At 40.0% G+C, this 27,514-nt stretch overlaps 2 protein-coding genes across 6 annotated transcripts; both read right to left on the bottom strand.

Annotated features, from left to right (window-relative positions):
* Positions 1 to 247: 247 nt before the first annotated feature.
* asmt (acetylserotonin O-methyltransferase) lies at positions 248 to 17,634 on the bottom strand. Its single transcript, XM_069153620.1, has 8 exons — positions 17,402 to 17,634; positions 16,241 to 16,415; positions 15,701 to 15,830; positions 14,609 to 14,677; positions 10,736 to 10,854; positions 5,517 to 5,657; positions 2,788 to 2,910; positions 248 to 1,389 (listed from the first exon to the last, which is right to left on the bottom strand). Exons 1-8 carry the CDS (start codon positions 17,501 to 17,503, stop codon positions 1,172 to 1,174), a joined length of 1,077 nt encoding a protein of 358 aa, XP_069009721.1. The 5' UTR covers positions 17,504 to 17,634; the 3' UTR covers positions 248 to 1,171.
* Positions 17,635 to 18,250: 616 nt separating this feature from the next.
* akap17a (A kinase (PRKA) anchor protein 17A) lies at positions 18,251 to 26,224 on the bottom strand. 5 transcript variants are annotated; one of them, XM_069154556.1, is made up of 8 exons: positions 26,109 to 26,224; positions 25,109 to 25,456; positions 24,666 to 24,884; positions 23,987 to 24,199; positions 22,965 to 23,113; positions 22,247 to 22,487; positions 20,764 to 21,767; positions 18,251 to 19,584 (listed from the first exon to the last, which is right to left on the bottom strand). In XM_069154556.1, the coding sequence occupies exons 2-8, from the start codon at positions 25,433 to 25,435 to the stop codon at positions 19,566 to 19,568; spliced, it is 2,172 nt and encodes a 723-aa protein (XP_069010657.1). In that variant the 5' UTR covers positions 25,436 to 25,456; positions 26,109 to 26,224; the 3' UTR covers positions 18,251 to 19,565. The 5 variants fall into 5 exon arrangements, with proteins under 5 accessions (XP_069010657.1, XP_069010654.1, XP_069010658.1 ...); XM_069154553.1 differs by having other exon boundaries at positions 18,251 to 21,767; XM_069154557.1 differs by having other exon boundaries at positions 18,251 to 21,596.
* Between the last annotated feature and the right edge of the window lie 1,290 nt (positions 26,225 to 27,514).

The raw sequence follows: 27,514 nt of genomic DNA, 5'->3' as shown, positions 1-27,514 counted from the left end.
TGTGATACTGTATCAACTCTCAAAACCATTTTATAGATTTATAATTAATAGTTTACGTGCAGAAACTTTGTGGTTCATTTTGTGTTATGTTTTAACCCCCGAATGCATTTGCTGTCACAGGAAGTAGGCTATAATATGACAGACTTCCTTCATTTAACTTTTTTTTAAACAAATACCAAATGCACGGGAGGATAGAGCTTCTATACGTTTATTGTTTTTTTTATCATATAATTCTTTTATTGCATGTCTAATTTGAGCCATTTTTGTCAATCTAAACGTCGATGCATTTCCATCCACTTGTTTTTATGGGCGTTTTCAATTTGCGCCTTAAAACCTGGGGTGGAAACAAAGACAATCTGAAAAAAACATTGCAAATACATTTTTAAGCTTGGTTGAGGCAGACAATTTTTTATACTGATAAAAGCAAATGCAAAAGAAACAGATGAACAAATGATGACGCAAATAAAGAAAGTGACTTTGTCGCATGGGCGGATGAGGAAACTGTGACCTTTCTCAAAGTTATAGATGAAACGAACGTAAATGCCATTTCTGTCATGTTGAGCGTTACAAACTCCATTAAGTACTGTCTGACAAAGTTTAGCTCGCTTTCGGCAGCGTGTGTGGCAACCATGGACCTTTAGGGCTTATTGTAGCTGCATGCTGAGACTGGTCGTTACAAACCCCGTATACTCCACGAGATTGGACTCAATTCAGCTGCTGCTGATACCACCTCTCACACACTATACAGACTGTTTGACAGCTTGGGGCCCCGCCTGATTCACCTACGTGAGAGTCATATTCAGTGACAGTTTTTCCAGACTTACTTAAACTACTTTCAGTGCTTATTGGTGATTTAGCATTTTTGCTTCAATTTTAATCAATTTAAAGTCCAATACAATAATCCAGAATGCAGCGTATCCAAATTTGAGCCACCATCACGATGGTCCTTGGTTTTCAATATTTCATAGGTAGCAAAGATTCAGTGAAAAAGTTATATATGATATTATCATGCTCAGGCAGAGTTTTGTTTTGTTTTGTTTGTATTTGGAGAAACTTAGCAAAAAGTATGAGTGAAAAAAAAATAGTACAGAAGGAGTAGAACGTATTTCTGAGGTGGTGTGATTCTTAAATCCAGGTACACGTGATATTTATCTGTTTATCTCCTCATCTCTCATGTCTCTTTGTGTCCCAGAACAGCATCATAGATCTTACCCGTGAGGCAATGCTTGATGTTGGTGAAGCCAGCAGCAGCCAACAGGGCAGCGTACTGAGCATCTGTCCTCTCTCTGCCCTCCGTCTGCACCAGCATGTTCAGGGAGTAGAGCTGCACCGTCAGTGGGCCGGAGCCGTCCTCATTAAGCAGCGCCTCCACCAGCAATACAGCGCCTCCTACAGCAGGGACCGAAAGATCAACTTTATTCCTTCTTTCCTTCCCATGAATTTATTTATTTATATAAATCATTTATTTTGTTAATTTTTCTTGTTTTGTTTTTTTCTCTTCTTCAACAAGTGCCCTGGCAGAGCTTAGCTAGCTATTGACATTTTTATGAACTGCAACAAGTCTGTCTCCAATTATCAGTGCTGAAAGTGACTAAGTACATTTACTCAAGTAGCTACTTTACTAAAGAACAACTCTGAGGTATTTGTACTCTCCTCGAGTAATACCATTTGATGCTGCTTTATCAATCAAGACCTTTATTTCATCTGGAGGAATTTGCTTTTCACAAGAGCATCAACAACATCAACTATAGAACAATACATTATGTGACAAGACAACATACAACTGTAAGACAAAAAAAAAGCACAATAAACCGACATAAAAACATCATTGGGGAAATCGATACAAAATGCTCCTCACAAGTAAATGTCAATCAAGCAATATTCAAATCATTTATATTTGACAAACATAGCAGTTAAAAATTTTACTTTTGATACTTTAGGTACCGTTTGCTAACAGCACTCGTGTACTTAAGTAAAATTTTACTTGTAATTCCGTATTTTTCAATGTGGTATTGCTATTTTTTAAATGATCTGAGCACTCCCTTCGCCACTACCAGTTATACAGTTAATAAATGTATTAAATGCTATACTCCCCCACTGTACGTATATCAAAACAATATGCTCTATTTTAAATCAGTAATCAACTAAACTGGACAAGCCAGTACATTTTCATTTTGTTCAATTAGGTTTTTTGAAAGTTGGATGACATTTACTTTAGCCATGTTCATACTATTAATGGTTTGTCTAATTAGCAAAGGCAACACTAATGTGAAAAAGTAATATAGCACTATTCATGTTTCTGATGAGAACTGATAAAACATCTACGGTAGTAGACCTTTGTCACATCACACATTTTACCCATCAAACACACTGTTGATTGATGTATTGCACTGCAGTAATTGGTGAAACTTGGGCTCTTTTCAGTATCATTAGTTCCACTTGAGCTTTTCTTGCAATAACAAGTTAAATGTCCATTATGAAAAAGGTCTATACAACAGGCTGTATTCACTGTCCTGTAAAACTAGGCTTCCCTACTTTCTTTATCGCTTTGCTTTCTCCTCCCTCGTCTAATGCACAATCTGTTCCCTGATAGTGTCTGCTGCTTTTGTGTGTGTGCGTCTGACTTTGATCAAAGTCAGAAAGGACAGATTTTTCCGGGATCAGCTGCATTGTGGGATACAATCTGCCGTCTCATTTCAAGCAGAAGAAAAAAGGAAAATACTCATCCCTTTCACATTCAAAGACACACACACACACACACACATATATATACATACACACACACACCTGGTTTGCAGGCTTTAAATATTCTACTGAGTAGCTCTATGCAGCGCTCGTCTGTCCAGTCGTGGAGGATCCTGGCGAGAATATAGAGGTCAGCTTCTGGCAGAGGGTCTTTAAAGAAGTCTCCTAATAGACACACAGAGAATCATTGAATTCCTGAGACAGTGCTACATTTCAATCAGCCAACTCAATTGGAATAGATTTTGTGACTGCAGAATATGAACATCATTTATGTTTGGCGTCTAGACTTTCAGCAGGAAGTGGGACAGAGTTCCCCTCAAAGGTGAAGCTAGAAGCGGCATTTGCAGACATGCAGCAGTAAAGGAGCCGAACACTGGTGGCTTCAACACGCCGCAGGCATTACAAGGGGTGTGTTGCAGTGCGAGGAGAGTGTCCTGCGAGCGTCGCGGAGGACTCGAGTTGGGCTGCCCGAACTGTTTGCAGAACAGTTCAATTTAATTATTTCATGTAATTATAAATTCTGTTGACAAGCCTTCAAGTAATAAAAACATGACTCGATTAGTGGTTTACATTCTCAAACATAATTACCACAAAGGAATGATGTCTGTTGTAATTCAATGATGTCAAATGCAAACAACTGATTGCAGCATATTTCCAGCTGCTGTCGAACATTCAGCGGTGAGCTAGTTATGGGGGTAAATACATGCTTTAGGGATTTGGATTTTTAAGATTCGTTCAGGCGGCAAGTCACTAAAACTTCAATTTCATCTCCTTGTTGTCAGTTGCAACTGTAGCCACAGTATTTGAAGTTAAGATGAAATAAACTACACAAGAGTTTGAACTGCAATGTTCCAGCTCTCGTCGTGGCTGTGAGGACAGCAGGAGAGGCAAGAACTGATTTTAGCTCTGGGTTTTTAAAAGTGCCAGCTGCTGTGAACTTTTTACACACATTAGCTGCTGTGCTGGAGAGGAAAAGCAACAAAGGAAGCATGGAGCATAAATTGACAGTTTTGTACACAATGTCTTCAGTCAAACAGCAGCAACTCAGTGGGAGAGAGAGAGACTCCCAGTTGACTGCATCAACAGAGTCGTATTCTGCTCATGTTTTCAGACCGGACGTTTGTTGTTTTCAGACATTACAGATCTTTACAGGCAGTCAATAAACGGGGGATGTTTATGGTGGCTTTTTATAGATTTATGGGTAGATCATAAGAGCAGGACAAGGAACGCACGTAAAAACCAGATCGGACATAGTATTCTTTATGAAAATAATTCTCGATTTAAATATCAAAAAACCTTGGATCTACACACTCATGGTTTTGAGGCTGATTTGGATATACCATTTTTTTTTTTTAAAGATCCAATGGTAATATATCAGCCAATAACCATAAACACGAAACATAAACGAATAATCTTGACATGGTATCCTTAGATTTTAAGATACAAGATACATATTAAGTTGCTCATTTTGCAGTTGAAAAATCCACTTTGTGCTTTCCATTGGGCACACACTGGTGAAACTGTTTCTAAATTACCTTAAACCTTATTTGGCATTTATGCTGCAATTCCTCATTAATTATCTGCCAATACTAATAAAAACACTAATCTCAAATAATATACTAGCCAGGCAAATGTATTAGTCTTGCTTTACACTCTATTAAGACCTATGCTGTAATATTACTTTGATGTCTTCATGCCAGGAATTAACATGCCAAATAAATCTGGATTTGTCAGCTGGAAAAGGAAAATTTTATGTATGCACTATGCAGAAATAAATGGGTGAAAAAAAAAAAAAAGCACTGTTATCAGCAGCCAGATGTAAAGACTATCCATACAGTTTGGGCACAAAGCAGGAGATTTTAAATATTTTTGAACCATTTTTTTTTTTGTTGTTTTGTTAACAAAGCTTCAATACATTGAAAGACCTCGTCTGTGGATGTTTGCCCCGATCAGGTTCTTAATGAGATTGTAAATATTAAAAAAACAGATCACAAAGATATTGTATAATTTGATTTATTACAAAAGAAATTTCATAAACTTTTCTGAAACAGCCGGACAGAATTTGTTTAAGAAACGTTACTCAAACAGAAATAAAGAGCGCATTTATGTTGGGACATTTAGGGGGTTTATGGAAATGCATTTTTTAAATTGAGGAAGAAACCTGTCAGCCAGTCCAATGTATTCAAGTCCAGGTTTTTGGCCAGTGGAGTTCTATAGCACAGAGGAATCAGCTATATCATGTTTTGGCTACACAATACTTTCTAAAATGAGTAAATATTTCTCATTTTCTGTCTTTTCATAGTAACAAGAAAACCACAGAATATTGCCAGATCTTCCCTTTATGAAAAAACAGACCCTCATAACAAGTTGAAAAGTTGCCTCTGCGTGCTATGTGCCAGTTTTGTTGACAGTCCCCCTGGCTCTGCTTAATAATTTACATATTTAGATCTGATCACAATGCAGGCAGAATCAAGTTAATGAGAACACTTATTAAAACCAAATGTAAATACAAAATCTCAGATAATGTATCCAAATACAGATTGCATGGTAATATCATGTAAATGGACTTCAACACAATATTATATAAAAAATAAACACAGACGTGTAATGGACACTGATCAGATCTTAAAGGATTCAGTGTTTTTTTTCGGTGTATGCGTGTGTTTTGACAAAAATACTTGTTATTTTTGTTTAGATTATGTCTGTTTACATGTAAATAGCTTTAGAGAAAATAACTGTGGAGCGATTTTGCCCAGTTGTAACGATTTTACCTTCGTGGAAGCTTATCCTCTGGTCAGCCTCACTGACAAAGTGTTCCCTTGATGTACGCACCACCTTGGGGAGGTCAAAGATCGTCACAGTGCATTCTGGGTAGGCTGACGTGCACTGCTTGGCTAATGCTCCGCTGCAGCCTGGAGAGTGAGAGAGAGAGAATTACTTCTAGTTACGGCACAATGAATACACAACCCTCATTAACAAGGTAGTGCATCATTCACACACTCAGTGCACACAAACACACACACACCTATGGATGTGGAAGTGGAACAGATGCTTTCAGGTATAAACCCATTATTTATTTGCATGATTTGTATTCAGTTGTATGTGGCGGCTTTGGGAATATGGTTCATCTAACATTCATGCCAATAAAGCAGAGCGAATTGAACTGAATGTAGAGCGACAGGGAGACAGACGCTTTATATAGAATGAGACGGCAGAGCTGCTGTCCAGCAGTCCGACTAAAGAATCTCATCTGAAAACACACAATTTGATTGGATGTTTATCTGCAAAAAACTGATTCCACATGCATTTGAATACGAACCTTTGCACTGAAATGCATTAGCCATTGTTTAGCATTGTTTTTAGCCACACAAGCACCATGGCTCTCGATACATCAATGTTGGTGTATCCAGACTGAAATATCTCAAATATAAAACAGACTGATATGAAATGTGTATACTATATACTGTGTTTAACATTTTAAGTTGCCCAGAGGATGAATTCTGATGTCTTTGGTGATTGTCTGACTTTTTCCCGTAGTTCCACAAGCACGTAAAAGCCTTTACTTATTTGTTGAAATACCTGAACATCTAGCTGATGATGGGTACAAAATGAAATACTGACATTCAGGACTACCAGAAGATGTTTTATAAAGTGTTTAGTGATTCTCTGTCTTCTCTTCTCCGTAAGGTCAAAATATCTACTTTGAGTTCAGGGCAAAATAACATCTATAAGCACGCTAAAACATTAAACTAATATGGTGAACACATGCAAACATTAAGCCTTCTTTTTAGCAGGAAAACATTTGGTTGTCACAGAGCCATTTTGCACTGCTGTCATAGACTCTTACTGTTCTGCTTCTTTTCCCTCAGAGAGAGAACTCTAAGTCGTTATAGGGCAGAGGTCAGATCTGCTGATCTGAGTGGAAAATGGGGCACTGAAATGAGCATATGACTGACTGACTGACACACACACACACACACACACACACACACACACACACACACACACACACACACACACACACACACACACACACACACACACACACACACACACAAGGGCGGATACAGGGATTTAATATGAAAATATGAATCTTTCAACTTGATGCTTTGGCAGCATTATTATCATTTTGCATGCTTCATAAAGCAAACTGAATTTAAAACAGGGAGAACAAAAGAGGAAGTGACAGTGATAGAGAGAAAGAGAGAGCTGGATGGAGAGTGTGTGAATGGGATGGAGAGCAGTGAGGCAGAATACAGGATCAAAGGATCTCACTTTGACAAACCTACAAAGCCAGTCAGACTTGGGCGAGTGTGAGTGTGTACGGGGCAAGCTGTCTCGCCCTGTAGCACCTTCCTCCTAACATGACCTGCTGCTGCTTTATCAGTCTGTATTGTTACAAAGCTTTCTCTAGTGCACACAAACACGCACGCACGTGCACGGGTACTATTTGGTTCTCACATCAAACAGGGGTCAGCAGAGAAGAAAAATCAAAGAGCAACAAGGAGGAGCAAAATCAAATACAACGAGCTGTTCGAGACCCTGAGCTAACCTGGATGCCTCAGGTTTGTAATGAAATCCCTTTGATGGGAGGTTTGAGATTGTTATAGAGCATCATGGTTGTGTTTCACTGTCTTGTTTTTATTTTCACCCTATTTACTTTGTTTGTGTGGTATCTAATATGCATATATATACATAGTTGTACAAGTTGGTATTTCTGCTGTTTTATCAAATTCAGAATATTTTAATAACAGATGTTCCCTAAAGTTTTCAGAGTCGTGGTGTGTAGGTGCTCCATCAGTGTTGTGTCAGCAGCTGGATGCTGGTGACTATATCCAACCTGCTCAAGCAGGCAGCACTAAAGGGGAACTCTGCTGATTTTACACAACATCCTCACAACAGGGAGGACCACTCAGCCTGGGGAAACAGTTGAGAAATGCCTCCGTTGCTCTGGAGGAGCTTCCAAACATCTGATGATATCATCAGCTTCGGCTTAAAAACTACATTTACCATTAACAGACCAACTGTGTGACAAACTGTGAGAAAGAAACCGAAGAATACTGCAGAGGAAGTAGAATAAAAAAAAAAAAAAATGCATCATGACATGAAACTGATATTTCCACTGTTTAGGGGCTGGATCCATACAAGGGACTAAAGGTCAGAATATATTGGCCCTTTGCTGCATATATATTAACCATTCACCTGTCTTTTAGAGGTCCCTGAGGTGTATTGAGGTACCAAGTTTTTAGTACTAGTTCAGATTTTAACGACATGCTTCTACTGCCACACTGGCTCAGAATCTGCTCTCACTATCTATAAAAGCAATCAAAAATGTGTTCACATAAGTAATGTTTATTAACGGAGGGAAAAATTTTGTATTTTCAATTATGATCAGTTGCAAAACAATTCAGACAAGCAAACATGAAGACAAATATAAATGGATATTTCTATACAGTTGATTCAAGATTCATAAAAATTCAATGTTCTTGATCCCGTGAACTTTCTTAAACACAAAACATACTCTGTTCATATTAGCAAACCAACTGTTATTCTCAATCAGTACTTCAAGTTTTGATACATAACAGCATTTTACCAATTCTTTCCCACTACTTTAATAAAAGTTTGAATGCATAAACATAAATAATATCTTCTTGTTGTTGAACTTTTTGCCACTACATGCATCGAAAAAAGCGGAGCAACGTGAACCAGATGGCTGTTTACATAAACAACAACCTTCTGTTTCAGAACTATTTAATGTAATGTCTTTTAGAGTTGTTGTAACCTTTAAGTTGATTATATATTTTTAAACAAAACATACCACAGAATTGTGTATTAAATGTCACATTAAAATAAAATAAATCTTGCTAAAGGGCTTTCCACCTATACGTCTGTCCATAGAAATTATATTGTGACTAGACACAGTATAGATGCACGCACAGCCTGGCTGAAGTCTGATGTGGATGAGTTCATATCAGGTAGGTGGCAGACAGCTGGACAGACGAAGAGACGGATAGACAGAGTTCCTGAGCAGCAGGTGTGCACAGACACAACAGATGCTGTGTGAGAGTCGGAGTCTACATGGGACACTGCAGTCATGCCCTTCAGCATCCTGCTGCTCACATGCACACGCATTTTGGTGATGCAGCGTCATGCATAAACATGAACATGGAGCCCCATGCTGACCGAGTCACAGAGGAGTGGGAGAAGACAAGGAAACTGTCCTGGTTGTCTGTATGCGCACACCGAAGTGCAGCGTGCGTGTGTGTGTGTGTGTGTGTGTGTGTGTGTGTGTGTGTGTGTGTGTGTGTGTGTGTGTGTGTGTGTGTGTGTGTGTGTGCGCGTGAGAAAGAGAGCTACAGGAGGCTTTCAGTGGCTTCACAGCTCCCCTGTGTGGTCAGCTGAGGTGTCACACACAGCTGGGGGCCACTTGTAGGTGTCAGCTAGTTTTGGTATCGTGGCCAGCTAATTGTGTTTAACTAAGCTCGTGTAGATGTTGTCGTTTGTAAGTCATTAAAACAGAGAGACACTTTGTTAATGCAAAAAAAAAAAAAAAAAAATGATTGCAAAGATTTTTGGGGGGGGATTGTTTTTTTCTTGATAGATGTTGAGGCACTTTATGTGGTCATGGTGCTCTGAATTATTTGGCTTTTTTAACGTTGAATTGAATGACATTCAGTCTGGGTTAGAGTTTCTTTTTCAATGCCCGTGTCTCAACATCTCACCTGAGTGTTACATAGGTGATTCTCCAAAACAGAAGTACTGGAGTTTCATGGATAATATTTTAAAACATTTTAATGTAATTATTACAAAGTCTGGTCCTGTGTGTGGACACAGCTATAAACTAAACATTGATTCTTTGAGACATTAGTTTTAAATGATCCATTAGTGCCATCATTTACTGTTTTTGGCTCTGAGTACAGGAGTGGAAACAATGTTCAGCTCAACTTGGCACTCAGGATGAGAGAATAAAAAAGAACTCAATAAATCTCAGACAAAAGTTCCTTCCAGCTCCGGAAGTTTTAGATAAAAACATGTGTGACAACAGAAGATTAATTTTTACCTTTAAAAAAAAAAAAAAAAAAAAAAAAAAAGTATTATTTTCATCCTTTCTATTTGATCCAGCCTGGTTGGCTCATTTCCCTCCTCTTTAGAAGCTCTGTCCTTTCATTGTGGAGTTCATAGTGTGTTTGTTAAGACTTGTTTCCACCACACTTTTTAATCATTGTGCCATTTGCTCTCTGTGTAAATCATTTTGTAAGGAGCCTGCTCTTCAAAGATGCGTTATAAATAAATCTGTCCTGAAAAAAACGCACACACAGAGAACAGTGAAAAGCTACCATTTTACCTTTAAGTATGCAACATCTTGTTTCATATTCATCCATTTAAACAGCTGCTCAGTTCAACCAATCTGTTGAACAAAAGATGGTGATGAATGTTTGCTCCTCCTACTTGCTGGCATATTCACAGTTCTTAGGAACTTGGAAACGTCAGGTTAAAGGGCATTAAATTAGGATCAGGCTGTGCAAAAATCACATACAACTACATAGTAAAGCTGGAAAAGCCTTTATAAACTATAAACACAAACGAATCTCATTAAAACCCAGACTGTTAACAGCTCATCACAAACACTCACTCAAGCTTCATGTACCAGAATATCTTTGAACAATTTATACGGTAATTTCAAAGATTGATGAAACTGATCAACTCATATCTAATATTCAATGATAAACTATGTGTGTCCAGGTAGAGGTGAGTATAAGTTGAGTGCGTTGGGAAGGTTGACGAAGTCATTAAGTCAGAGAAGGTTGGGGGGGGGGGGGGGGGGGGGGGGGTAAAGGTCACAGTTGACTATGCGTGTTGTGCATTTGTGTGCATACATTCTGCACTGTGTAAATACATGTGTGGCTGAGCCAGCTGCCACTAAGTTAATGAACCAACCTTATGGAAATGAGATGTGTTGACGCGATAAAAGCACACACACAAAACTTACCTCCGAGGTCACAAATGATCTTGAAAGGCGAAAGGTCAAAGGCTGTGACCACATCTTTACCACAGATGTTCCAAATAGAGTTCATTAACTGCATAAATTTCACCATCTCCTCGTCAGACCTACACACACACACACACACACACACACACACACACACACACACACACACACAGAGAGAGACAGAGACACAGACACACACACATACACAGAGAGAGGGGGGGGGGAACAGTAATTTTACGTATGCACTGAAGCAAAAGCCTTTTTAATTTTCTGTAAGTTTTCGCCTACAGAGCTACTCAGTAACACACTCACACAGTGCATTTCCTCGTAGACAAAGTTTCTGCCTGTGGCGACACCATGGTTTGTGTGTGTTAGAGAGAAAGAACGACAGGGTGCAGCAGAATAGCAGAGCCTGCGGTGACTGCTGCTGCTCTGAGAAATCTCCACCTCATCAACCAGCACTGTCCCTGCCACGAGGAACACACACACACACACACACACACACACACACACACACACACACACACACACACACACACACACACACACTTAATTCTGTAACACTACAATTGTATTTATCAAAACTTCACTGTAGCAGAGCGCTCAGCCATGTGAGACACAAACCAAGTTCAGTCACAGTGACCTCCAGAGGAACTTTGAAAGTGACTCATTGTTCGCTCCAGCCTGATTGCATTGGACGTGAAAAGATGAAATGACTCTGAGGCCCAACAGCAGACTGTCAGCTTTAATTTGAAAATATTTTGGGCGTAAGATATTGAATGCCCCCAACGACAACATTTTCAGTCCTTTATTTCAATGATGAAGCCTGTTGGCTTGCACGCTATCTCATCCTGTCTCACATAAACTAAGACAGAGAAGGACAAAAATATTGCAACCACTCACTCATAAAGCACATAATACATTAAACAAGAATAAAACAGCTAGATAAAATCCAACCCATTAAATAATTACAAAAGCACAAAACAAATCAATTCAAATCTAACATAAGAACGCCACAGACAAAAACACTATCACCTTTAGGGGAATTGGCAGCAACTTCAAACAACCCACTACATTATGTGCCTCCAAAAACATCCACCTTACTGCACAATTATCTAAACCTGCTGAGTGGCCTGCAGTGGTGAAGTTTGAGAGTTAAGGAGGCAAACAGCTTCAGGATATATTCTGAAATCTGGATGTTCTTGACGCTTCTTAGTCTTGTTTGAGGGAAAGAAACTCAATTAATAGCAAGGTTAAAGGGGTTGTCTGGAAGGTCAGCTCCTTTTTTAGTAATCTAGCCTTGTAGAGTTCTGTTACAGGTGCGAGATCGCATCCAATTGTGAATGCGGCACACACTCTTTTGTCCACAGTTACTGCAAAGGTAAGGATGCTCTCTACTGCTGCTCTATAGAACTGCACCATACCATTCCTGCATCTACCACATATTTTCAGTTGTCTTAAAAATAAAACCTCTCTGGTGAGCTTTCTTGACAATAGCGATGGTGCGGTCTCCCTATTTCAAGGTGGAGGAGTTTGTCGCTCCTTTATAGCTGTCTAGTTGTTGAATTGTAGTGTTGCTGAAACAAGGGTAGGTGGTCCCCACAGCTCTTGCAAAGGTCTATGACTAATTATCCCTGTCCTTAGGCACATCTTCATAACTTGTGGTTTATGATCTGTCTGCTCTCTGCACAGACAAGTCTAGTATCCACAACATCCCCGCCGGTCTCTGTCATATCTGTACTTCCTGAGTTGTAGTTATTGGCTGTCTGGTTGCTTTGGCCTCATTCATATCAGCAATAATAAGAAAAGCCTGAAGAGTGACTCTGATCCACTTTGAATGGTGCCATGCTTTCAGTTTGACAGCACGTTGATAATTATAAAATTAATCTTAGTTTTTGATCGACTTTTGCCAGCGAATCTCTTTTGTAATGGAAAAATATACTAATAGAGAAGCCTGTATTGCAAAATTCACATTAACAAAGAGCCAGGCCTTTTTTTGAATTAGAATAAAAGCTTTCTGTCATGAGGTAATGCTATTTACATGTTCAAATACAGTAAGCACTAAACCTGAAGAACCCTATTATAGCTGGGTTACAAACATCCATTCAAATGTACTGTCTGTCTCGATATATGCTCCAATCACATTTCTAACATTGTCATTAGGCAGACAGCAGCCTACGATGTTCATACAGTGTGTAAACTTCTGTGTTTTCTGTTCCAGTTTAAATTATAAGAATACACTTTCAATTAATTTACAGCTGCTTCACAATACCATACACTAACCACATCTATTTCCTATGTACTCCTCACTGTACCATCACCTCCCACTAGACAGTGAACATGTGTTTGAATTCAGCGGTAATGTTTTAATTTATGTGCCAATTAGGGTAACATAGCAACACAACAAAAAGTAATAGATAAACTCTATTTATATATTTTTTTTTTATTAAAATGTCCTACGATGTAGTTGCGTGTGTTTGTTTGAAATCTCAAAATATCTCTAAATCCACACACTCTGATCAGTTTCCTCTCCAAATCCTTTTTGTTTTCTCCCCAGAATCAGAATTCAAGCCATAGATGGGACTTGGCTGTAGTACATGAGTGCTTATATGGCGACGAGTAAACAGGAGTCTGAGTCATCCAGCCAGCTTTGAATCTTCCATCTCCTGCTGCAGCGCTCCAAGAATGCAGCGTATGACTTCAGTGGTTGTTTCCCCTCGCTAATTTACCCACAGAATTCACAGGGGAAATCAGCGAGGACAAACAACTGCTTCTCCACATTAATTCAGCCGAACGCAGGTGCTGAAATTTCTTCTTGTAGAGTACTTTCATTTTCAATCAATTAAATCTGAACGGCAAATTCATCTGAACAAAAGGTACATGACATTATGTGTGCATAGTTCATATTTTGTATTCTCTTTTGCATGCATCTTTTTGTTTTTAATGAGACAGTTTCTGTAATATCATCAGCTGTTTTTTCAAAAGGATATGAGAAAAATAATTATTTGAAATTTGCAGAAATACAGCAACTAATTCACAAGCTCAAAAAAAAGCTTGATATGTGAAATACTATTGCTTCAAAGAATGCTTAGCACCAGCTAGAAATTCACAACATGGTCTGCAAAGAAGTTATCTCGTTCAATATTTTATATTTCTGCTGTACTGGTGTGTGCTCAGGCTTACTACCCGGCAGATGGGATAATTCATACCTCTTTACATGGGCACATGGTATTTCACAGTTCAGATGTAAGATAACAATGTACATGCGCATGTTAACATCCCCTTCAGATCCTTTTCCGTCAAAGTGCAATAATTTTGCAATACACATTATTATAAAGGACAAGAAAGGAGGATGTTTTGGCAGGATTTTCCACTGTGTTTCAGTTTGAACTAATTCTTGTCCTTTGGGTCTCATATGGGTCCAGCAGTGTTCTACAGCACAAGGCCTCAGGCAGGCTGATCAAAATCTATTAACAAACAAAGTGTGAAATTTTGAGCGTGTGACCCCTGAAAGCTGCGGATCAGCAGATCAGTGAAGCGTTAAAACTGTGGGCACTAGATACTATAAACACACCAGACCTCAAGGACAATGGCAGATGTACTCTCTCTTCCACTCTCTCTCTCTCCCTCCCTGCCCCAAAGCTTCCTCACATCACTGCGCCCCCCCCTGCCCCCCACACACACACATTCACCACTTCCTAATAACTCCCACTAGACAGTTTTTTTTTAGGAGGGAAGAGGGAAAAGAGTGATAGACAGGCTTAAGATGGGGAGACAGGGATGGAATGTGGATTAGCAAGAACATGTGTTTTGTGTGTGTGTGTGTGTGTGTGTGTGTGTGTGTGTGTGTGTGTGTGTGTGTGTGTGTTTTACCTGTAGAGAGCTTGAAACAGGTCTTTAGAGTTGACTCCAAAAGCCTTTTCATACTGGTTTCTTCCCTCTCTGAGTCAAGACAAAGACAGAAGTATTTATATAAGACAGCCTTATTATATATGTGACTTCTTTCACGATATTTTCTCTATATATTTGCCACTGCGAGTACACAAAATATGGGATTTAGAGATTGTATTAACACCAGCTTCTACTTCATCTCACAGTCACGGCTACAGATGAAAGCAATACAAATTCAAGATCATGCTCTAATTAGTTTAATATTACGTGTTTCTATAGCACTCCTGCAGGAGAGAATTAGTCGTTTAGATCAAGATATCCTTTAGATATCATCTTGTGTCTTTTTCAGTGTTTCTCACAGATGGACTTCACTTGTTAGCCACAGTAAATCCAGTCACGCTGTTTGGGAGCTGCTGGCCCTCCTCCCTCAGACATAACAATGAGACTAAAATCCATTTCGAGACGATGTTCAAACAGAAAAGGAAGCCCAAAATACACAGTGTTCGGGCTATGAATCAAACCTGCCGTTCTTACAGCCCATCGCTGCCCACCCGGATATGATTTCACTCTCTTGGGCTCCTTTACAGACAACATTCTTAAACTGTAATAAGACACGTGTCTGCCTATCACAACACCGACTTCATGATGCTGCACCCAAACAGGAGAAAGAAACACAACTCAGGTTTTGTGCGCAGATACTAAATTCTCAGACAAAGAAGACATGGAGGTGATAAGTAAACCAGCATAAATGTTAACAATCATTTTAACGTTTACATAAAAGAAATGAACACTGAAGATCTCGGGTTTGCTTTAGGGAAACTGTGATAGGCATTGTTTTTTCACCATATTATGACATGACATGATTTGAATAGCCTATAAGATTAAACCTTTAATTGAAGAATCAATTGTAGTTACATTTGTTGAAAACTGTCATCACTAACAAGAAAACCGGACATAGGTAATAATCTGCTAATGTAAAATATATATTTTTTAAAAACTAGTCAAGTGAGGCAGACAAGACAGTGTTACAAAAATCCAATCATGATACTGGTTTGCTCATTAACTAACACTGACCTGATGGCATCAGTCAGATAGTGCCAGCAGAGGTAGATGGTTCTGGAGCTGTACTGGATGGACTGGCAGAGGGACAAAGGACTGGAGCGGGTAAGGTAGACACGGGCCTGATCTGTGTTCCTATAAAACACTGAAACGGGGTGGTGGGAGAGGTGGAGGGTGAAGGACAGAGGAGAAGACTGTGAATGAGTGAGTGTAGGTGTTAATACAGAGTTTGACCTTTTGTGTCTGTGTGGGAGACAGAACAAGCAGACATGACAGACATGAAGGGGAGGTTTGCACACAGATAGAAGGTGCAGCAGTTAAAAATGTGATGAATGTCAGATAAAAGCTAACAATGAAATCTAACACAATCAGATAATTTTATTTCACATTTTGTACATTCGTGCACTTTTCAATCCTAAACTATAATGGAGAAATGTAACACGGCTTCAAAAAATAATGAGAATAATTAGTAGTAATAATTAACACTGCAACACAACTCCTTTAAAGAGGCTGACAGTTGTTGTCTTATTTCTTAGTGTGTGTGTGTGTGCAGACCTTGCCCATTGTCCTGGTGTGTGTGGAGCAGCTGCAGGCCTGTGCAGGCCGCCAGCAGCCTCTGCGTGCCGTCCAGACTTGCTCCCACCGCCTGACTGATCTCCTCTGCCGACAGAGGGCGCTCTGCACCCAGCAACACATCAAACACACCCAGTTCACAGGACGTGAACACAGTCTGGATCACAGTGGAGACAGAGCAGAGAAATAACAGTGAAGCAGACTAAAATAGATCACATCTACTTGAACTAATTGACTAAAATCACCTTAATAGTTAAGTCCTATAAGCAAACACGTGTAATACTGTGTATTTAAGACATAGTCAAGTAACAACGCTTCTACTAATTAAATATAGAGATATAACAGCTGTTCATTTGTCCATTGTAGAACATTTGCACTTAATGCGAATAGTTTTAATTCAAAAAATGAAACACTATTGAAATGAAACCAAACAGTTTAAAAAAAAACAAAAAACATTATTTATATTTGTGATAGCTAATGAAAGGCGATCCTGACCGAAGTTAAGTGGTCCAGTCAGAACCTTGCCACCTATTAGTTTGTGCAGGTTCACAACAAATTGACAAAAGGGTTTGAAACGAAAGTATACTGTTTGAGTACATATTTATCACTAATCAATATAAACTTGGCATATTTTACTCTTTTTGGGGGGGATTTCTTTTGACACATTTTGATTCAATGAAGATGAAAATCAAGTTTTTAAATGTACATATAATATCCCCTCTGTATCTTTTGACTGTTTCTTCCTGCAGTAGGAGATTGTCAACTGTGACAGGCATCACCATTCAGCATCTTTTAGAGTGTGTGATAATAATGTCTCATAACAAATAGTGTGATTGATGGCAAAACCACAAATAAAACCCCCAAAATATACATTTTTGATAATAAGGAGTCATCAATGCAAAATGACTTATTCAATCATCAAAAAATATGAAAATTGTCCCATTTCTTAATTGAGTAAACAATCAAAGCTCTAAAGAGTCTTTATCATTGTGGCTTTAAATGTTTGATGCCTCCCAAATATCAAGTAAATATCAAATATCAAATATAAATATCAAGTTCACCCTCAAACTGAAGAGGGGAAACTACATTTGTGTCAATAACTTTCGACTTTGTGTGTGTGTGTTTACTACATGTGTAGGTTACCTTGGAGATGAGGAAGCCTTCCATATACTCCAGTATTTTTCCAGGGTACATGTCTGCAGCAGGTGCCCCCTCAGTCGAACTCATCTCTTGACGTTCAGCCATGGCCGCAGCTCGGACAGGACTCCCTGGGAAAACTCTGAACCTTTTGTTTCTCCAAAATCTTATTCCTGTAAACTGAACTTGAACAGGTGTTTGTGTGAAAGGGCAGAGAAGACCGAACCGGACTAAAACTACAGAAAGTGCCCACCCAGCAGCAGCAGCAGCAGCAGTGAGAGTAGCAGTGGGCTAAGCTGATTACCGCCAGATAACCCAGATTAGAGCACGGGCTCAGTCTGTCAGACAAAGAAACAACTCTGTGCAAACACTGCAGCCTTGTTCATTATCACTCGCCCACTGCATTCTCATGCCAGACCTGTTTTCCACAAAGTTTTCATGATCCCAAATTGGGATCAATAGTGTGGGATGACCAACGCTTTGAGGGAATCTGCACCTTCTGAAAGACGCGCCCTCTTTCTCCAACTCAGGTTTGATACTGTAGTATCACTTAAATTTTACACCGTTATATCAAACCCAATGATATAGTTTGTCACGACATGCCTGAATTGGATTACAGACACTAAAATAGTCTTCAGTTTGGATATGTAGACTTTAGTTAAATGACAATAAGCACTTCTGACAATTTCAATGTAGTTGTTCAAAGTGAAACAAAAGACCATGTTAAAGCACAAGAAATGAAGGTGGCAGAACATCAGAAATCTTATATTTCAATACTTCAGATATATTATAGCGTATCATAGTGACAAATTCACAGTTCATCTCCAGCAAAAGAAAATAATGTTTTCCAAAACATTCTCAGCTTTGATTTTTTTTTTTATTATTATAACCAACTTGCAGTGTATGCAAGACATGCTCTAATCAGTCCCTCCAGGAAATCTTGATGACAAAAATGTATGCAAGCTCAATCAATCTCCACAATATATGTGAGCTTGCAAGTTTGCAAAGTTCCCCTGAGTTCTCAGCAGTAAATGTACTCAGTAGAAGCTGTGCTGAAGGCCTTACTGCACTCAGTAAGCCTTTTCAAACAAAGCTTGCTTTAATAACAAAAATAAGTTGTCATTTAGTCAGTAAGGCTCTTCAACCTCATTATCAAAACAAACCAAATGCCAGTTAACCAGAAATAACAGCAAAACTGAGAGTGACTATGTTTACAGGAAATGTGGTCTTAATGTGAATATTAGGCTACCAATCATCCCACTTCCCTGCGTCAACCAAATTATACAGTATTTTTAAATGAGTTTATACACCATTACCTAAGATTATTTATCAGGTGTTAAAAAAAAAAAAAAAAAAAAAAAAAAAAAAAAAAAAAATTCCCAAGCAATTTCTGCCAATTCCCATAAAATACAAAATGTAAAAAAAAAAAACATAAAAAAACATAAAACTCCACAAACCGCATTACAATTTTTGAGAAAATCCACTGCAAAGTCAAGCATTTTTGATTGCAAAATCACTAAACACTGGAGGGACTGTTGAGTGAATCATGAGCATATACAGAACAAATGGGCTTTGATGTGACAAGTACAGGCGACAATATAAAGGTAGAAGTAGCTACAAAACTTGGACTGACTTCCCCCCAACTCTGAGCTACAGGGAAAGTCTGTCCAGTGACTAGTAAGGCTAAAAGAATGAATCCAACACTGTGTGTGTAAAAGCAACAGGAACATTTTTACTACTGTACTGTGTTTCTTTGACTTGAATCCCAGAAGCTGGTTTCCTCAACAATGATTTCACTTTGTCACAAACATTAAAAAAAAAAAAAAAAAAAAACTCTTGAAAGAACCGGACATGCCTCAAAGCTATACCTTGTATTCTATACTTAAAAAAGACAGCAATTATAAGAGTACACTGCTTGCTTAGTTGGATGTAATATATCGTCATGCCTTCGAACATCAAGTCCTGACACACCTCAACTCATTCAGCAACTCGCGCTTTCTTCATCCAAACACTCAGAAATCAAATCAAATCTAACAGGTTATTCTTTGTTAGCGGAAACTATTTGAGGATCACAAATTCTGATACTTAGTTGAGGTCAACGATGAGTCCACTGCCGTAGAATCCTGTTCTGAGCCTTTATCAGCAGCAAGGCAAAAACTGAAGACGTATTTCAAGAAACAGCCAGGAAGCTAAAATATGAAAACAAAATTAGTGGGTGCGCCTTAAAACAGATGTATGTGGAAACTTTACATTTTTAATGGTGCAGCAGCCAATTGTTACAGTCCAGTAGTCTTCTTAGAATCCTCCACAACTATTGCAGCCATAAAAAGTATATCAGGTGCTTGTTAAAAGGAAAAGGTTCATGTATGTCATACAGGATCTTGTGTTTTTTTTCTGAAGTCATTGTGGATGAACAGACTACTCAAAAATAAAAAGGGTTTGTTCCCTGTGCAGTACGAGAACTTCCTGTAGCTCACTGTTCTTCATAGGCAACAAACACATTGGTGAAGTCATCAACAAGCTTCATGTTTCAAAGTAGGGTTAGTCTGGTGTTTCAGTCGACAAATTGTGGCCCGAGATCAGATTTGAATTCCAATTTGTCCAATCACTTGTCTCACCTCCCGATATCCCGAATATTACTGATGGAATAATGTGTCACTAGCTTTGAACCACATTTTAACACTCAAGTTTTTTCCTTTTTTATATAATTTTCAAAGAAATGTTTTCGTGTACTTCAGTTGAAATATCACTGCAATATGTTTCATACAAAGACAAGAATAACATTCTTGTAAACCAAATAGTAAAGTTGGTATTCTACGTCATTACCTTAAGTGAAACGAGACAAAATATTCAGAAAATTGAAATTGACCCCAGCTTTAATTCAACAATATGACCTATGGCCAAAAAACAAACACCACTGGGTCACAACCCTGTATATATGGCTGGACTGTCTGAAATGCTAGAGGGCTTTTAATTTGAAATGGATACAGGAAGTTGCAGCATTCACCCAATCAATGGTGTAACTTTTTTTTTCTCAGTCATTAGCATTTATAGGAGGTAAAAACAACTGTAGATTACTTTCAACAGCTTAAATGGTTTACATACTAGGTACACTTAAAAGGTTTGAATTGATTCTGGGTAGTTGATTTGGTTTTTATATTTTAACTTGAGCTGCCCTGTTCTGGGACAAGCCAATGAGCAGATTTCTTAATTGAGGACCAGAAATATCTATTCTTCTTCTGAAACTTGTTGAACTGTAGATGTATGTCCAGAAATAGTGACTGTATCAAACAGAATAATTATTACATCGATGAGCTTAGCGTCGTCTGGAGTGGCTCCTATCCATACTGTTACTGTGTCTCCTGTACCTTCGACTGTTATGACTGTGACTCCTCCGCTCTCCCGAGCTGCCTCTGCTGCTTCTATGATGACTACGCCTATGGCTCCTCCCTCTGCTGTAACTCCTTCCACTGCTGCTCCGGCTCCTGTCTCTGCTGGAGCTTGTGCTCCTACTGCAGTGGCTGTGGCTGCGCCTCCCGCTTCCGTGGTGAGTGGAGCTCCTCCTGTGGTGACTGTGGCTCCTCTTTCGGTGGCTGGAACTCCTTCTCCTCCGACTGTAGCTGTGGGAGCGCCTCCTCCTCCCCCGACTGAATGAGCTCCTTTCTCTGTGGGAGCGCTCCCTCACTCGCTCCCTGCTGTGCCTGCTCCTCACCGCCTCTTCCCTTCTTCTCTCCCGGTCCTTTTTCCTGTCCTCCCCACCTCTCCTCTCCTCTGTTGCTTTATTTTTCCCCGACGCTTGAGAGTGCACACCAGATTTGGACACCTGCTTTTCTTTGCTCTCAGCTGCCTTCATTCCGTTCACCCGACCCAGAACCTCCAGCATCACATCACCAGGATCAGAGGTCTGCTCACTCCTTACAGGGCCAGCCTGGTCCTGGCTGGCGGCTGGTCCTGTAGTTTTCCCGCTGCTCTTCTTCAACATGTTGCAAAGCAGTCTCTCCCTCAGCTCCTTCTCTCTGCGTTGCAACTCCAGTGCTCGCTCCTTCTCCACCTCCACCCTACGCAACTCTTCCTCCTGCTTGCGTCGGCAGGCCTCCAGCTTCTGAAGACGGACTAATTCTTCCTTCTGTCGAGCCTGCTCCTGCTTCTCCCGTTCCTCTCGCTCGGTCTTCTCTTTCTCCTGCTGCTGCTGCTTCAGTGCCTGAGGAGAAGAAGAACACGTGGACGAAGATAAGAGAAGCTGCAAGGGTGGAAAAAAAAAATCTAACATGATGATAAAAAATTTGCCACAATTTAGTAGGTGGAGTTCCAAAAATTGGTGTCTCAGCACGATCATTGGTAAATCCAAATCCAGGTTAGTCACTCCAGGCCACTGTAAGACAACATTAGGGTGTTATCAAACTACTTTTCTGCTTCTGTCCAGAGGTACCAAAGCCACATGGCAGGACCTCTAAAGATCATGTAACATCTTGGGTATTTAATGAATTCAGGGAAAAATAATTAAAAAAAATAAATAAATAAATAAAAGGTTATGAAGGGTTATATGCCAAACTAATTATTGGCTGGGAGTAATAACTATGTTTGGTCTTCATACGAAACAGACTGATTTATCTCATCTAACTCTCAACAGTGAACAAACACACGTCACAGAGATGCTAAGTAAGTTGTACTTATATTTTGTTCTGTGTGTTCTTCAGTGTTGAATATTTACTAAACTACAGAAGTCCCAAACAATAAATCTTCTTTTACTGTCCTTGCTAAAGTACAATTGGTTAAAATGCTCCACTAAAAGATGGTAACTGCTGTGTACCACTTATCAAGCTGATGTGTGTCATCGTGTACATCGAGTACCTTGGCCCTGGCCAGCAGCTCGGCAATGAGCCGAATGGATTCCAGGTTGCGCTGAGCCAGCAGCAGCCTCCTCTCCTCCATGGCGATTTTCATCTGCAGCTTCTTCTGCTCCTCCTCCTGTTGTCTCCTCACCTTCTTCATATTCCTCCTCTCCTCCCTCTCCCGCAGCTTCTGCTCTCGCTTCCGTAACCTCTCCTCCTTCTTCCTCTCCTTCTCCTCCTCTTCCTGTTCCTTCTGTTTCCTGGAAAAATGGTTAAATGTCCTCTGTGAATACCTTTTTCCAAGAACTTTTCTTGGTACAGTGAACGCAATATCAAATTAACCGAACACAAACAGTAACTTAAGTTGTCACCCGCTCAATATAATACATTAAATTACTCCGTTTCTCACACTAAACTCATCTTTCACTCTACTTTCAATTTCTCAAAGAGTATATACATATCAAACACCTACCTTAATGTAGGGGATGAATGTAAACATAAGGGTGGGTCATCTTCATGGACAGGTGAAACACTATCATTTCTTCCACACACTGAGGTCAGACTGAAAGCGGCCCACTTCATTCTTAACTATTATCTTCAACAACAACTTAATTTCCTCTCTTTTACACAAAGTACGACTGCAGCAGTTCAACCCTATGAATTGGGCATCACTACCCTGATTCAGTGTCTTCTTGCGTCCTTATTCATCATTAACAAACTTTTGTCTTCCACCATACCTTTCCTCCTCCTTACGCCGCTCCTCCTCCTCCTTCTCCCGTCGTTTCTGCTCCTCTCTCTGCCTCTCCAGCTCCTGTAACTTCATCCTTTCCAGGCTCCTTCTCTTCAGAGCCAACTCACTGAGGTGCTTGCTAGTGTCAAAGGTCACCTGAGGAAAAAAACATAAGCACATCATATGGAGGTCCGTTGCCCCAACATCAAGACATTTTTTGCCGAGGACCAGCCGACCTGGTCCCTTCAAACCACTCGTAGTATTCCAAATCAAACACAGAATCTACGGAGTCTGATGCCACGTCGATTTATTGACAATCAAAGGTCAAAGGATTAAGAAATTAATCAACATATTAATATCAGACAATGAAAAAATAATTATTACTTGTGCCTCGAAACAGAACCAACTTAGTTTCCTTTTTTGCTTATCATCTTTTTATACACGCACTCCTTTATTCTTCCTTCCTTTATTTAGATTTCACAGCTTTATTCTGTGGATTAAGAAAACTTGCCTCTCTTCATTATCTTGAAAATAATGAAGCTGCAGCTCTCAAGACTCATTCCACTAAAAGGTCTTAAAGCTCTTATCTTACTCTGAATAGCACAATCTCATTACTAAATTCTACACATCTGCAACGTCACTGTCCCAGTTGCAATTCATTGGTGGCATCACACACAACACAGAGGCAGGCAGAACTGTTATGCCAGTCGTAGTCAAAGCAACATGCTAAATACGACCAGCATGGGTGGAAATGAAATACAATCCAGTACTGCCAGTTTGACAAACACATTTGAAAGTGTGAAGGCTTATCAGATGCCAATACATCGTCGTGATGTTTAATACTATGCGAAAGGATTTTACATCAGTGGAAGTCAGAGACAATCATTTTAGCCCTGGCCTTCACAATCCTAATTTAAATTTAAAATAGAAATACAAAATTCATGGCACGTCACAAATCAGAACTACAATATAATTAAAGACATAAATATGTGGAGGTAGAGCTTTAAAACTACTGTAAGCCGACAGTACCTTGATGTTGCAGGCCACTGCTTTTCCATCCTCTCCTTTCAGCATCAGCTTCATGCCACGCAGAGTGTCCATGGCCTTCGTGAAGCCACCGTATTCCTGATACTGGACATAGGCCTCAAAGTTCAGATGGCCCCCAAAGCTAAATGTGCTGAAGTTTTTGTCCAGCATCTCTTCCCTATATGGGTCCAGCATGGGGATGTCAACATTTCGCACCTAAAAATCCAAAATAAACGTTAGTTTTAGTTACATTTTTTAACATTAGCAGTATTCTGTAAATAGTGAAAGTGCAATATTTTATAGGGATATGTGTGTTCTCAGTCTAACAATTTCAGAAAATGATATCACAGAAACATAATAAACACAAATACAGCAACATTATCTCTTGTTCTTTTTGGCAAAAATTATTAACTGTATTGACTTTCTACACCTACTTATTAACAACAGTCTTGTCGATCCTGAAATTTAAGGTTGATCCCAAAAATAACAAAAAACTGGTTTTCCCAAAAACCCTGCATGGTGTGTTATGTTTGCAGCAAAGGACACACTAAATGAGTTGTGTCCTACGGCCTGGTTGAAATTTACCTGAAATCCAAATTTTGAAGAGTAACCAGTAACAAATTCTGTGTTCATTTTAATGTCCTCTTACCTATGGATGACTAGAAATAGAAATATGAACCACCTTGCCGAATGTCTGGAAAACAGCCATAAGGACTTCGTCTGAGGGCCGGTCTGGGTAAATGCCGTCCTTCTGGCTAAACCAGCGGCAAGGAAGCCCTTCCAGGTGGATGGTGTCCGGCCTCTCTCCTGGCAAAGTCTCATTCATGTCCTTAGCGTCACGGAAGAAGGAGTCCCAGTCATGACGAGTAGGGAAGTCCACCTTGTTCTCTACTGCACGTACCTGAGGGAAGAGAAAGAGATACACTCAGTTCCCGGATTATAAGTACAAGCAACTCCTCTGAAGATATCTCACCAGACATTTTATCCACTTTTGTTGATATACGTAGACGAGGTGGACACCATTTTTTTTTAAACATTTAGTCTATCGCAGCAGGTAAACGGCACAACAAACCAGAGTCATCAAACTGACCACTGAGGTGCGAACGATAAATGGGTCAACCTTACCTTCAGCACGTCGGTAAATCCACTCAGTTTGATGCTCTTCCCATCCAGACGACTCAGCAGGCTCTTCACCACCGTCTTGTTTTCCACCTCCCCCTCAAAGCGGATGAAGTCCATGGTGCTCTTGGAGATACGCAGGGCCGAAAACTGCTCCGGAGCCACCATGGCCTTCACCCTTTCCATTACCTCCCAGTTGGAGATGCTCTTGCCTGGCAGCTTGAGTTGGGGCAAAGCCACGCTGACGGTCATTTTGGCAATGGGCTTGAGGTACAGGTTGCACTCGGTGGAAAGGCACACCGCCTCTGTAGTGTCGTGGACGATGGTGGTCATTGTTGCAGAGAGGCGGGGAAGCTGCAACATAAGACAGAGACACGGTGAAGACTGTTGTTAGCTGCCGTGCAGTATAACCCCTGAAGAATTGGATCGCTTTAGTGCCGACACGGTGAAATACAACAAAACAGTGGAACAAATTACAGACAATGATTCAAACTGTCCACTTCCTTTGTCATCATATGGACAAGAGGTCTGTTTCACTTCCCCCTCCACCTCCTTTAATTATAACACAAGCCGCGATTTGACCTCAAACTAAAATCCATCTGTCGGTATTATTATTTATTCAACATAAACGCTGAAGTCTCATCAAAACCTCGAAGCTTCAAACAAACACCTCAGCTGATTATCATCATATGAACGTTAGCTGCAGCTAACGAGATACTTCGGAGTTCAGAAAACGCTATTTTGTTTGTTTACGTTAGCTCGCGGTGACTAAACGGGATCCCCAGCCGGCACGGACAGTTCACAGACCGCGTCGTACAGAAGGTTGTTCACGTTGTTTACGTGCGATAACTCTTTCGGTCCGTATCGACAGCGGACGCGGTTGTTATGTCGCGCTAGCTGCTAGCTCGTTAGCTTCACGTGTTTGGTGAACCGCCGTCGCTCTGAAACGACGGAGCGCGTTCACGTGACGTTTTCGCGTAAATCGCAGGAGATTTTAACTACTTACCTAACATCAGTTACCCTTCTGGTGGAAGAAAAACGGAACAATAAAACTCGTGGTGATGGAGGGGGGGGGAGGGGGAGGGGGGAAACACCACCTATACATCCATTAAAATCCAGAAAACCATCCAACCAACCACTTCCGCATGCAGTAAACTTTGACCTGAAGAAGAAAACAACGCAGACAGCACTCAGGTGGCGTTATTTCAAACAGCGACACCACGTGGACAAACGTGGAAACACACGGGGACTAAAAGAAGGTTTATTCATCGTCGTTAGAAATCAGAAAGCAGAAAAAAAAAATATCTTTTATGTGTAGTTACAGTTACTGAAGTACTTTAAACATTTTAGGCATTTGTACTTTACCTGCCCATTTTCATTTTATGCAACTTTGTATTTCTACTCTACTAAATCAATATGCAAATATGGTTGTATTTTACCACACGTTTTTTTCGTACCCTTCCTGTTCAGTGAAAAAACATGCATCTCCAAATTTGGTGATTTTGAATTTCATTTATTGGAATGCAGTACCTACACCTGTATCATTATTCTGCATTTGTTATTTGTTTTTAATTCAGATCCCTTTTGCCGTGGATCAATGTAAAAAACAAATAACACCACATTAAAGGGGATTACGTGTTTTAAGACAATAAAACATGGCAACCATGAATAGTTTTTAAAGACACTGAATGTCACAAGACAAAAGAAGGCATGGGAGACAATGTACATTTGTCACCAGCTTGATGTCTGTTTGGCATCGTCGGTCACACATTAGGCTTTATACAAGTGTCATCATCACTGTGGTCACTGTTTCGGGTGAAAGCGAGAGATGTGGATAGGCTGGACATGGATTAGTCCAACAGTGGAGGCCCCAGGCAAAAAAGTTGGCACAGTTTCTGTGAAAAGATGGCAGAGGAATTTACATAATAGGCATTACTCCCTTCACTGTGTATGTAGGTCAGTAGCTGCAGTCAGACAGCAGACAGGCTCTCTACTCCGTCCTGATCAGCAATAATCTAATAGATAGGCCGTCTTGGGCAACTCCGGACTCTAAGGAGCCGGGAAAAGCTCATCACTTCCGACCTCTTTAAATCTTTTCAGACTTGTTGATGAAGGCAATACCACAGATCAGAGAAAACCCAAAAGGGCAGACTCCGATTTAAGAACATTCATATTTACACAAGCAACATATTTTCAATATGTAATGTCTGTTTACATGTAATCCTGCTTTTATATGGTTGATTTGATGTGGTAAACATGAAGAACAGACCCAGACAGGGTGCCAGAAGAACATCTGTGCCACAGAAGGATTTTCGGAGCTGTAGTTATCTGTTCCCGTCCGAGGCACTGAGCACATTGACTGGAAATGTACCATATCCCTCTCACATGTATGAAAGCTGATGAACATTAAAT

The sequence above is a fragment of the Embiotoca jacksoni genome, unplaced genomic scaffold (genome assembly GCF_022577435.1).
Source record: "Embiotoca jacksoni isolate LCO1_2020_lvr unplaced genomic scaffold, fEmbJac1.0.p SCAF_2, whole genome shotgun sequence".
NCBI classification, from domain to species: Eukaryota; Metazoa; Chordata; class Actinopteri; family Embiotocidae; genus Embiotoca; species Embiotoca jacksoni.
The sequence above is the reverse complement of the archived record's forward strand: the minus strand, read 5'-3'. Positions and strand labels throughout refer to the sequence as shown.